Below are 13274 nucleotides of genomic sequence, written 5' to 3' on the forward strand. Positions count from 1 at the left end.
TTCAAGGCATTATTTACACTCTTCTTGTGCATAATGTACATAAATATAGCTAATTTTTATTTTCTACCCCTTTTTCTGCATCACCTTGTTATTATCGCTCTCATTCTTACCGTTAGTGCTGCCTGTAACATCTTGATTTCCCCAGTGTGGGATCAATAAAGTTATATCTTATCTTATTAAACTGCTTCCCACCGCTGCCTTGTGTGGCACACAAACCTGAAGCAGGAGTTCTGCAGAGGTCATCGGTTCAGGATAATGTGTAAAATTAGGAGAAGTCATGAAGCATCGGGGTAATGAAACAATGTTAAGGATGTTTTTGAGCTGTTTAAGAGGACAGTTAAACTCCTCTTTCCTTCTCCGTCCCTCCTTCGGCCTGCGCTCGCATCTCATATCTCGGTTTGCTTTTCTGAGCCCACATGTGAGTTTACAGAAGTGTGTGTGTGATTCATTACAGGGCAGAGGAGAGAGGGAAAAACTACCCCTGTGAACTTTTCCTTCTCTCCTCCTCCTCCTCCTCCTTCCTCCAGCCGCTCGGTGCGCCTGCACAGCCCAGAGAGCCTCCCAGACAGAGACAGCCCCAGCAGCAACTCCCGCACCTCCATCTGTATTCCTCACCCTCCCACAACTCCCGCTTCCTCACCCCTCCTGGGTCACCTCGCACAATAGACTTCCCCTCCGAGCAGCAGCCCGAAGGGAAGAGCAGGAGAGGGGGAGATACGGTTTCTCCGCAACAATGGAAATTCAATCAGGAAATGGAGAGGAGGTGGCGAGCGCGGTGTCGGCGACCTCGGGCTGCGTTTCCTGTAGTCCCTGTGGCTCGCAGGTAGAGGATCCAGCACGCAGAGAGGACCTGCAGGCTGCTAAGAGGATTGAGAGGTTTGACATCCCACTTGATAGCCTGAAGAGGATGTTTGAGAAGCCTGCTGTGGCAGACACAGTAAGTACCACCGCTGTGCATTTTTATTTTTATCTCCTGCTGTGAGCTCTACTCTTTTTTCTTTTTTTAAGTCAGTCAAATTCCACTTTTCTCCAGGTGAACTGAGGGTTACGTAATGGCGCTGCCTCACTCTCTCCCTCTGTGCTGAATGGGGCAGATAGATGGCTTTGATGCGACCTGCATTTCAACACACTCAAAAGCTTTCGCAACCGTCAGAGAAGCTCGTAAGGTCAGCGGTGGCGACACGACTGCGGGGTCATGCCTCAGGTTTCACTGCTGCACGCTCTGCTTGCAGTCGTGACTGTGCAGGATGGCGTTGGTTGACCCTCCTGGTGCCGTATTTTTGGACTTTATGGGAAAAACTGTGGACAAAACGGGATGTTGCTCGTGTTTGCTTCCGTGTGATTCGCGCGCCGGCGATTTGGGGTTTTCCATCATTTGGTTGACTCTGGCAGGGAGACGTGTACTGTAAGCGTTTTTCAGCAGAGAGGAGGGTGGCCTTCGCTCTCCCGCTTTGTTTTTCCATCTCAGCTGGCTTCTCTGAGAGGAAAATCTAAGTCTGCTGGAAGTGAAGCGGGTCATTATGAGAAAACCTCCCATTTACCAAGTGTCTGATGATGAGGCCCAGATGACCTGCTCTTAGCTCCCGATGTGGTTGTGACATCAAATCTAAGCCCTCAAAATGTTCCAGGACAATGAGCTCAGCGATGCGTGGACTCGTGGAGGAGCCGCGGCATCGCGGGGAGTGCAGTGTGTGCCAGTGCCGACTGGTGGCACTGATACACGCCGCCTGTGCCACTGGGCCGCTGGTATTCGACACCCTGTTATTTGGGGCCTATTTCGGGGAGCTTTATGGTTAAGCTGGGTTTTAAAAATAACCCCGTAATTGGCATGTCGGCTGCTGCTGGAAGCGGTGCGAAGCTTCTCCATCAGGCCGGAGACAAAGAGGAGAGAGATTTTGGATGTGTTGGAGTGAAATCACATCTGGCTCCTGAGATGAAAAAACGTTTTAATGTGGTTAATGATCCACATCACTAAAGCCAGACGGCCTCTTCTGAGGTTTTCTTTTGTTTTCCAGTCCAGCTGTGAAGGCTTATATGTCCTTATTTCTGTCTGTTTGGGTTACTGTGGTATGAGCCACTGCAGTCTCCAGAGATAAGAGCTCCACTTTGGTCTTATTATGGCTGGTTCACATTCCAGTGCCTCATTACCATTAGGGATATGTGAAACTCCTATCTTTTGCTTACCATTAGGGGAACTTTCTCAGGCTTTTGATAAACAGAGGGTCACTGAGGCCTTTGTGTGCTTCACTGTCATCAGTCTCTTTGTTTAAAGCTGCTGCAGGCGAGGACGTATTTTCATATCAAAGGTCGACACACTGACAGATTACCTGCACGCTCACCGCTGTGGAGCGTTTTAGCGTCTTTCAGCTCGTCGTTCTGGCTGTCTGGGCACCGTTACTGTTTCGGTCCAGTCTCGCAGCTGGTTTCCAGCATCATGGCAGGATGGCGTCACTGTCAGTGACTCCAGAACCGCTGCAAAAAGTACAGTTTTCAGGCGTGAGTAACCATTGTGGTCGGGTGAAAACAGCGTCCTCGTTAAGTGTTAGGTACTGTTGCTAGGAAAGCAAAAACAACCCGTTCAGCCACTCCAACCTCCTCCCTGTGTGGACAAACATCACATAATCTCCTTTTGTATGCCAGATGGACACAAGTCGTACCTCTAATGACCACTAGAGGGCTTGAACCTTTGCGTAGACATTTGCTAAAACCATGTTGTTTTCCTTGAGAATCATTCTGCTGTTTGCTTCTCCTTCATCTCTCCTTGTTTAAACCTTCCTAGCTTATATTTAGCATATATTTAGTTGGCAGATGGCAAAGCATGAATCCAGCTAACATCCTCGTTTTGGGAAGCGAAGTCTTTACGGAATAATATATTGACCTTTTCCTGGCTGATTTGCCGCTTAAGAGTCATTTCCAACAGATTTTCCATTTTTTTTCTTCTACTTGAAAACCGAGCCCCCACTTTTTCACCCAGAAGAGAGCAAACAATCATTTATTTATGCTCTTCTTCAAACAAAAGCTGTGCAGCTGGTCAAAGCGTCTGCATGTCATGAGCGGGAATTGCAACACATGCTGCATCTTGGCATTGTGTTAGCGCTCGTAGTCTATCTTCTCCTGAAAAGAAAAAGCCTGTAGTCTGTGTTAATGGAGCATGTGGGCAGTGTTCCCAGATTCCCAGAGAGATGAGAGGACTGGAGCTCTGCAGCCGGCTGCTTATAAAACACGACCTTGTCTCCAGCTCATCTGTAATGCTGAGCTTAATATTTGATGATGCACTGTATTTTTCTTTCTGTGCCCCATTTCATTTATTTAAACGCCGCGATGTCATTGGACGGACAGCCGTAACAAAGACTGATGGATTCCCAGGTGGCTGCTCAGCCGCGGCTGAAATCCTCATCGGGGGAGAGAGGACGGTCCAGTCGCAGATGTGAAGTGATGCAACGGTTTATCTTGAGTGCAAAGAGCGTGTTTTTCCGCTTGTGTGACAGGCCGATCCTCGAGGGACGCCGGCTTGTGTTTACAACATCTGTCTGACCTTCTGGTCATGACTGTGCACACGGCGAAGAGTACACACATGCTGATGCACATGAGGTGAGGCGAGAAGAGCTGACATACATGCAAAAACGCACAGAAATAGACCACTAACCAAGAAAGTTGAGAGGGCTTTCCATTATTCTGCAGCAGCCCATCATGCATTGATTAATACTTACATAACTTAAATGTTTCTAATACTCATGACCTAACTTGGCATAGGGCATTCCAGTTGTAATGGCTGCTGTCGGCCAGTGGGTGGCAGTGTAGCATCTGTGAGGCTGAACGGATGTGAGAGCAGCCTCTGTATCAACAAGAGTCTGTCAGGAGGATAAATGATGCGCTCTTAATCAGGAGTTCATCTCAGTGAGACAATTACTAATCACCTGCTGTTAATTTGACTGGTTCCTTAAAGCCTGAAGGTGTCTGAAAGTGGCTTTTCTCTCGGATCAGAGGCAGACAGATTATCAGGATTAGCGTAATTGGGGAAATATCTAATTTTGATATGTTATTTAAATGAACACAAGTGTTTAAAAGGATTGCAGGGGATGAAGCGAGTCACACCTGGCTCACAGGATGACTCGCTGAGGCAGGCGGAGGGGAACTTTTTTGGGTGGAGGACTCATGTGCTCTCTGGCCTCTGAGTGAGCTGCATAAATTCAGACCGTGGCGCTGGAGGTCTGGAATGCTGCCTCGGTTATTTTCATGACTCGTATCATCGCTGTCACCGACTGGCGCTCGCGGTTTTTATGTATCGTCATTTTCCTCCACTAAACGGAGCGATGCATCAGGCCTTTCACGTGCTTTGTTTCTGCAGCCTTTTCAAATCGCCTTTCTCCAGCTTTTAAGCAGAGAGCGTGAATCTTGTCACTCTGCCATGTTGAAAAATGGCACTTTAAGGTGTCAGCCGACATACTGAAAGATGAGAGCGAGGCAGCCTCTTGGCTAATGGCGAGCCATTTTCCCCAAATAAGAATAAAAAAGAAATCAATCAATATGCGCCACCGTTCCTAAACGCACTTAATTAAACGTTAAATAAACTAAAAGCCGCGATGTGTCTGCAAGGAATTGATCCAGACTTGATGGCGTCCTCATCAAGTCCATTGAGCTCGTAAAAATTCCATTAACTTTTAGCAGGAATCTCTTTCGTCTCAGTTTCACAGATTCAAATCTTTTAATGGAGGTGGCAGCGGAGTGTGAGTGTGTGTGACGCATGGCTGGTCTGTTGTGTGATGATGACTTGTTGCTCGACGCCTTTGCCTCTGGGAGCAGTTGCACTGTGAGCGGCTCGGGCTCGTACCTGCCGCTTGTTTTGTGTGTGGATTTGGCAAATGGAAGCGTGCGTGAAGTCAGCTCTGTGCTGCTGTCAATACTTGTTAACACAGCCCTTTTATCCACGAGGTGTTGTGCTAGCATGTGCATATTCACTCCAGCTTGCGATAATCCGTTCCCGCGGCTGAGCGGTGCCTGAACGTCTCGGGGCCTTTTCTGTGCAGATTGTCATGTGACTCAGATTGTCTTTTGGTTAATGCGGTTTCACGCCCACAGCCCCTCAAGAGCATATGTGTTCGACAATTAGCCAAAAACCTCAAGGCTTACATGCTCAATCATTCATCATGGCGCCGCGCCATCGCGAGGGAAGCACCACGCCATCCCTCATGGCTGCAGAGGGTCTCCACCCGTCCTGTGTAACATTTTTTTTTTAATTAAAGGCACTGTCGTCCCCTGGTGAGTCAATTCAGGATGCGGTTTGATAAAATCAGAGGGTGACACCTCCAATGACAGGCACGTTGTCCGTCAATCAGTGCCATCAGGTCACGAGGACTCAGACGCGTTTATTAAAAATGTCAGCGAATCACAAAAGGAGAGTCGAGATGTGAATGGCAGAAAGTCCTGAGAGCAAAGCAAACCGCACAGCTCGCCGTGGACGATGTCCTGTCGTGTCCTGGGCAGAGGACACAGAGTTGACTTCTAGACATTTAGCTGATCTGAGCTGATCTTTCAATCTTTAATGTGATCAATGCAACCGTGTTTCACTCTTATTTCCTTTACATTCACGCTGAGAGACGCACCAGACTTTGGAATTGACGCATAAAAACAGGAAGCACTCTTCAGAAATGGTTTCCAATGCAAATCTTTTTGGCTGCGCCTCATAAATAAAAGCTCAATCAAACATGGAGACATGACCAACAGTGAGGTTACAGTTCAACCAGAGTCTGCAGCCATGCCGGTGGCTCTGTGAGGCCGAACTCGCCCTCGACGTGCTTTCAGTGACGATGCTAACGTGCTATGTTAAGCTTTTCTTATGGCGACACATTTTAAGGCAATTTCTGAGGAAGTCTTCTGTATTTTTGCGTCTGGAAAACAGAGAAAAAGTGTGATTATGCGTGTTGATTTCCGGAGGAAGCTCTTTAAAAAACAGCCTTGTGCAAACTGTGTTATTAATTCGTTATTTGCATCTTTATTCAGACTGTAAGTGCTGAATGCTCGCCTGTAGGCACATTTGACATGGTGATATCTTCAGCTAACCTGCCCGCTTAAAGTTGTGAGTAATTATTGAACGCCATCTTTATTTATTATAATTACAAATTACACGCAGTAGCCCCAGCGTTAGCCCCAGTGTCATGGCAGTGGCAGAAGAAGAAAAGTCAGGGGGTTATCAAGGTCAACAAGAGTCATCCTCTGGGACTGGACAAGACTTTGCGGGCGTCCGTCCAATGGTTGTTGAGACATTTCAGTCTGGTACAAAGTGATCAAGCGTCCTGGTCTCATTTGATTCAATGTGCGCTTGTGATGCGCACGACGTTGGTCCACATGCATGAGCTTGTATTACGCTTTGCACAATTATAGAGCTGCATCCCCAGAATATGAACGAGGCATGCGGCGTGTCAGCCGATGTCAGATCCGTGGTTGGGTGTATATTTGGAGAGGCTGAAAACAGAGCCGGAGCCACTTCGGAGTCGTCATTTATAAATAGTAGTGCCTGGTGATGTTGGCATTGCTCGCTGAGCGTTAAGAGAGCGCGGAGCCTGATGAAAGAGACTGAAATATGATTTACATTCAGTGAGCATAGGGCGATATTGTGAAAGAGAGGGCTGAGAGAGCTGGGGGGAGGTGAAGGCAGGGAGTCAGGAAGATGGAGATTGATAGGGAGTGATAGAGACTCAGAGTGAATCAGCAGGGGCGTTAAGAGGGCGAATCAAAATGAAGAGTGAGCTCATATTTTAGGAGGTAAAGCAGGTCAGACTCTGATTAACAAATTATATTCATGTTTCAATAATGATAAGCTTCATCACGCTCCACTTCAGGGCTGCACGAGCTCTGACACAGGCCATTTTTTTTCTGCCATTTTGTCATTTTTCTCCTTTCCCACAACTTTATTTCCCCGGAGACGATCACGTCTGTCAGGTTTCAGTCTGGGTTCAGAGCGCTGATAATCATGGGAGGAAGACCCTGAATGCAGAATGAGGAGCTCTGCCACAGGCCACCAGATGCACAGCATGAGAGGGATCATACATCAGTGTGCGCATATGTATGTTATTTTTGTTTATTTTAGAATTTGTCTGAAAGACCGCCAGATGTGTGCATGATCATATGATAAACTAATGCTTTAACGGCCTGTTTTCAGCCGTCAGTCCACACAGGGAGCTTCTGCGGCCGAGCTCTGAACCTCAAAATCGTGGGACGTCTGTCAAGATTTAATTTATCTGCCGCTCGCTAGATCTGGGTCAAGTTCGTCATTTGCAGATGGACCCAGTTGGGCAATCTAAATTACTCCTTTAACAGCTTCTGTCTCAGATTGTCCCCGAGCAGCGCACTTAACCCTGCAGAAGCGCAGCGTCAAGCTGGATGAAAACTGCCGATGTCACAGAAAACATTATCTTTTGTCTCACTGTCACAGCAGAGAAACGCAGAGCAGATTCAATCAGCGGTCAATAGATGTGATTTCCTCTCTGGGATTGAGGATCGGTTTATTGAAGAGTGGAAAAAAGCAGCTTGCTAACTGTTAGCTTAGTCGCTAAAGAGGCGTTATTAGCCTTCTTATGATGGCTTTCGATTGGGGGGAGCTGCAGATTTGCTTTTGCTGGAGTGATTTGATATTTCTGCATAACTTTACAGGATAAATGCTGGTGTTACCGGGCAGAGTGGAGCAGGCCGAGCAGCCACGTTAGCTGCAGAGCTGAACGTGCAGCCATTACAACCCGAAGCTCCAACTCCTCCTTACATGTTAGATTTTTGTTTTTATTGGTTCAGCTACAATTTTATGTTCGTGTGTGTCTGCTAAGGGGAGATTAGCTCCCCCTTTAGCAAAGCTACCGCAGTGTCAGTGATGCTAAAAGCAGCGGCAGCAGCAGGTTTGCTCATAATCTGCATCAACAGCTGCAACCAGCAGCGAGCTGTGGACACAGAGCCGGGGAGAAAGATGGAGGAATCTATTGTAGTGTATGAGCAGTGTCTCAACATCTGCTTCAGTTTGATCTCAGAAGAGTTTTGCAGACAGTTACGAGGCTGGTCAGCGGTACAAATCTAAACTCTGAGCTTATTGACCGTTAGCGACCGAGCTAAGCCGACTGATTTATTAACTCCCCGAGCTAACGAGCAAATTCGTCAGCGCGGGGAATAGTAAACAGATCAATAGAGAGAAAAATGGAGTGAATCTCTGGATCTGCTGTGACTGAATAGCACTACCATTAGCAGTGGCTAGTGAGTTAGCCTCGCCCAGCGATTAGTCACCACCATCAGGCTTTTAGAAGCAGATATTTTGCAAAGATGGCAGCAGGCGTCCAAGAATAAGCTATAAATAAGCCAAAGACTTTTAGTTTTTCAAGCAGCAACCAAGATTTCCTGCATAGTGTGCTTCTAACACATCCCCTGTCACAATCCAAGTCAAAATATTCATCAAAAAACAGCTTGAGCCATTTTGAAAGAGTGAAAAATAAAGAGCAGAAACCGCTGCACTGTTTGTCAAGCAGACATGGGAGGAGGGTTTTGACAGGACAGAACCACAAATACAGCTCAGGGAAAAGTCTGACTAAATGTTGCATCATGTCCCCCCCCCCCCCCAAAAAAAGCCAGCCTTTTTCACCAGCATGGGATGCGAGGGAAACACTTCACCCAAGTTTTTATGTCTGAAACGCTGGCAGAGAGGATAATGAATCTGTGACCAGAGCAGCGATATACGTCCCCTTTGCTCATATTTCATGACAGGTTATTGCTTCGGTATGAACATATCCCATCTGTTGCAGCTGTGTCGGCCGTGAACGTGAGTCATACGCCCCCGTGGGCTTTGTTCTGGCTCACTATACGTCTGTCTGTTGGTGGCTTTGTTCATTTCCTCCTCCTGTCTCTCAGACTCTCTCAGACTCGCTGTTGTCCGCCTCCTGGATTTTCTCTGTGACTCTGTTTGCTTGTTTGGCCTTAAGTTAATCCTTTCTGTCCCAGCTGGCCTTAGTCGAACAACTCAAATCACAGTTACAAACCAGACTCCAGCTCCCACGGTTGCCTCCTCCACCCTCCTGGCGCTCTGTTTTTCCTGTTTAATGCCACTCTCTGTCTCTCCATGTACTTTCCACTCAGACTATTTTACTTTTTCACATCTTTTTTTGGCGTTTTTCCCTCCTTGTTTCTGGACCGTGTCTCTTTTGTGCCCACGTTTGCCCAAGAGTGCTTGAAATATTGATGTGCCTCTGTTTAGTCATAATGAGGATGGCCGATAGAGGATTGAACCCCCCCCCCCCAATCATACTTCTGCTGGATTGCAAAAGAGAGCGCTTATGGCAGCCGGCGCAAACAAAAACACTGGCGAAAAGAAAGCAGCTGCCAAAGAGTGGATGGAGAGAGGGGGAGGGAGGGGAGGAGGGGTGGCATGAAAGCTGTGATGACCTTCAAATGAACAATGCACACAGTTACATAACACCAACAAAGAGCAGTAATAGAAGAAGGCAGCCAATTAGTGTCGAGATCCAAATTCAGACTTTATAAGACTCGACTGTAATGCTTTAGTGGTGTTCTCGCTGTCTGCGTGGCGCGACCTTTGAGCGTGTTTTTGCTCTGAGAAAGGATGCGATTCCTCCAGCTGTCTGGTGCCGTTTGTCACGTGCTGAAAATACAGACGGCTTCTTTTTAAACCATTTCTGTGGTTCAGGCTGCTTGTTTTCTGCACATTATACCTGATGAAAAATGGCTCTGCACGCATCTTCCAGAAATGTGCAGCCGATTCGAAGTGCGTCCCAAATCAAGGAAAGCAATCTTCACAGGAAAAGAGAGGACGGGCGCACGCCGACCGATGTGGATCCTGGGTCTAACATGTCCACTCTGCTGTGTCTTCGTCAGAGTGAAAGCAGACATGGACGTGAGGCTTTAGGCAGGCTAGAGTAGGCGTGCGTGTTATTTGTGACTGAAGAGTAGATTAAGCAGGAGTTAAAGGATAATGGAGGCAAGAGAGCCAATGCTCACATACTACAAATACTACTATAAATGTATTCTAAAGGTACGTACATTGTGTCCAAGAAGTGCTGCAAACAGGTGGAATCAGTAAGAGACAGCCGTGAAAATAAGGTGGAAATCTGATGCAGTCATACGTTCCCAGAGGATGAATCCTGGTGACGCTGGTGAAAACAGTTTGTCCTGTGCTTAAACTGCTGAATGAACGCCTGCAAAACCAAAGCCTTTCCCCTCGGCCTCAGCTGCACTGTGTGTTTAGTGCCAGTTAGCAATTTAGCATGCTAACATGCTAAATTGAGATGCATAATCCCTGCTAAACATCAGCATGTGAGCATTGTTACTGCATTAGCAGGCTGACGTTATCGTTTAGCTCGGAGCTCCAGCATAGCCTCGCAGAGCTGCTGACGTGGCTGCAGACCCTGGAGATGATGTCACACAAACAAAACCCACAGCTTGATTTAGCAATTAAGAGGTAGTGTTGGATGGTTTCTCTGTTTTTCCAGTTTTTGAGGACAATGTCCAGTTTCATTCGCTGCCACTCACTCCTGCCTGAACATGCAGCTTAACAGAGAATCTTCTGAATCGAATTATTTTCCCGTCATGCTCACGATCAATCACCTGACTCATCCGACTTTTCTTAGCCAGGATGCACCGTAGCATTTTAATCTTTACATTAAAACATCAATGTGGACAAAGCGTGGAAGGTAAATGAGCTGCGGGTGAAGCCTACGTGCAGATCAGCCTCTTTGTGCACAATCGCTGTCTCATTCAAGAGGACAGTTAGCTCGTGTAATTAACAAAGCCATTCAAAGCCACTCATGCATTCATTCACTCATCTATTTATTCATACGGCCTGAATGATTCAGCCCCAGAGGTGGAGGCATAGCAGGGTGAACGGCCAGCTGCAGCCACCACAGCTGAATGTTGAAGTCTGAGCAGAAGCGCCTGAGGACGCAGTTCATCCAAAAAGCTGCAAAAAAGTCTCAGATAGATGCTGCAGACGATGACATGTCCTGACTTTTAGCCCCTCGCATGGGTCCATTTTCCATGCTACATTTCCCAAATAGCAAGCGAGAAAGTTCAGTCGTGGAAAAGTAGTCTGACATTTTGAAAAAACAGCAGCGCCGTCAGGGGATCAAGGAGCGTGAGGTGTGATTGAAAGCTCCGACAAAAAGGCTCCTGAGTCGACCTCGAGTTCACAGCTGTGTGAGAAATTAGCATTATTTTCACTCAACTTCATCGAAACAGATGCAGAAAATACGAATATACAGATTTCTGAACGTTAAAGTTTGAAAATAAGATATGAAGTAAAGAAACCAGACATCAAGAATCCAGACATGTTGTGCATAGTTTAGAAATGATCGTCTCCAAGTCGTCATCAGGGATCGAAATCCATCCAAATCAGTGAATTCATTCCTCCTCTGCAGGCACGCTGCCTCGTTCTCCTCTCCGCCTTGGCAGCACATGCAGCCTGACTCTATTTTCAACTGTCTTTTAGACTTTTTCCACCGCAGAGTCGAGCTGGAGTGGGTGTGGAGCTGGATGTATTTTTGACGGCATGTCCTCAGGGGCCGCCGATCCGTCCTGAGGAAGGCGTCCGACACCGGAGAGCCGGTTGGCTTACCGCGAGTGGGGCTCCTCTGTTTGATACTGACATTTTAAAACTGAACAGGAAATGCATTTTGTACAGGCCGGACCTTACGGGGTCTTACAGGTCCAGGTTAGGGGTCTTTAAGCTGCCATGGTGAGCGCATCACATTCCAGTCGTGTGGTTGTGTTGTACGTCTTTACAGCTAACCGCTAACTGGGCAACAAACCCTAACAGCAGATTTTGGGAAGCTCTTCCTGGCGTTGCAGCGGTCTGAAGTGACTGTTGAGACCTTTGGCTCGCTGACTTGTTGGAGAAGGTCAATGTGTTTGGAGAGATGAGTCCAAAGCAGCTGGTTTTCTCGGTCAGCCCAGTGATTTGTTTACTGTCGTACAGTCTTGTGAGTCATTTTTGAGAGCAGCCACTTGTACGTCACGCCAGCGAACCCATAAGGCAGCTTTCACAGCCAGAAGCAGTCGCTCCAAGAGCTGTGAGAGCGAGTGTGCATGCGGCCACACGTGTTTGTGTCCACGTGCACAGATTCGATCATGTGTGCACCATTTGTCAACAAAGGAATACTGTAATTCAAAATGAAGCACCCAAACAGTGAGTCATGTGTGGGTGACTTCTTCTCTTGGCAGGCCCCTTCAGTCACTCGCCAGAACTACAGAGCTGCTCCAGAGTCTCTGTCACAGGCATTAAATTAACCGTTTTATTTGCAAAATGCCAAGAGGACATGTGGCGTGCTAATCGGCGAAGCCTCCGAGTGGATTTATGAGGAGGTTCAAAAACAGAAGAGCAAAGAAATAAACACTGAGAGAGTCTTCTTGGGAGCGTCGGGCCCAGGTGCTCGCAAACGCCCACAAACCCAGCCCACCATTCATCTGCGAGACAGTCCAGATCAGGAGCACGCAGACGCACTCAGGCCTTGACCGCATGTATGCCGTGTTTTTCGAAAGGAATGACCTCCACCTCCATGAAAATAAACGTATTGAGAGCTTATTTTCCCTCAGTGGTATCTTATCTGTGGGTATTTAAAGCCTTTCTATCACCAAACCTAAGCTAAGTTTTGAAAAATCTGCACAAAAATCTCTGTTTTAGCGATACGAAATGCTGTTTAAAAATCTCTGCTTACCTGTGTTCAAGGCCTCGAGCAGAACACAAGAGAGAGAAGGAGGACAGGAAGACGGGGGGATGGAGGAGCGCTGGGATTAACAGGGTCGGAAAATGAAAGAAAAAGAGACGGAGGGGAAAAGGAGAGGAGAGTTATCCAGAAACAAGATCTCAAAAGTGTTTAAGAAGTCCGTCCTGTGGAGGTGGGCGCCTTCCCTCCTCCGAAATGTCACATCTGATATCGAACCGTCCGACCTTATCGATCCGAAATGCAGCCGCAGCTCCAGCAGAAGCGCTCGGAGCTGTTTCCCAGCTCTTCCACTAGCAGCTCTTAGTTTGGGTAAGTTGTTGGCTGCTTGCCTGAGTCCAACAGGCACTTTGTTTGAAGTTTCAGGCCTTTAGTCCACTCACCGAATGATCCCCAGTGATCCGCGGCTGAAAGGAAAGAGGTGGTTCAGGAAGAGTCCGGGACAGGTGAACCCGCTCCATTCAGCACCTAATTGTTTCACAGCTGCCGTTATCTCACCCAGCTGGCACCTTCTCTCACTGAAGCTGAGGGAAAGAAATCCTCTGGACTCGGCTCTTGGCTAATTGACTT

General features: G+C 47.5%; 1 protein-coding gene across 1 annotated transcript in view; it reads left to right on the top strand.

Annotated features, from left to right (window-relative positions):
* The first annotated feature begins 510 nt into the window (after positions 1–510).
* Positions 511–13274, top strand: part of xirp2a (xin actin binding repeat containing 2a) — a 40699-nt gene continuing 27935 nt past the window's right edge. The window contains exon 1 of the mRNA XM_070957890.1: positions 511–937. Coding sequence (XP_070813991.1) covers positions 734–937 — 204 coding nt within the window. The 5' untranslated portion in view covers positions 511–733. The remainder of the gene's footprint in view (positions 938–13274) is intronic.

The sequence above is a fragment of the Chaetodon trifascialis genome, chromosome 24 (assembly GCF_039877785.1).
Source record: "Chaetodon trifascialis isolate fChaTrf1 chromosome 24, fChaTrf1.hap1, whole genome shotgun sequence".
Lineage (NCBI taxonomy): Eukaryota > Metazoa > Chordata > Actinopteri > Chaetodontiformes > Chaetodontidae > Chaetodon > Chaetodon trifascialis.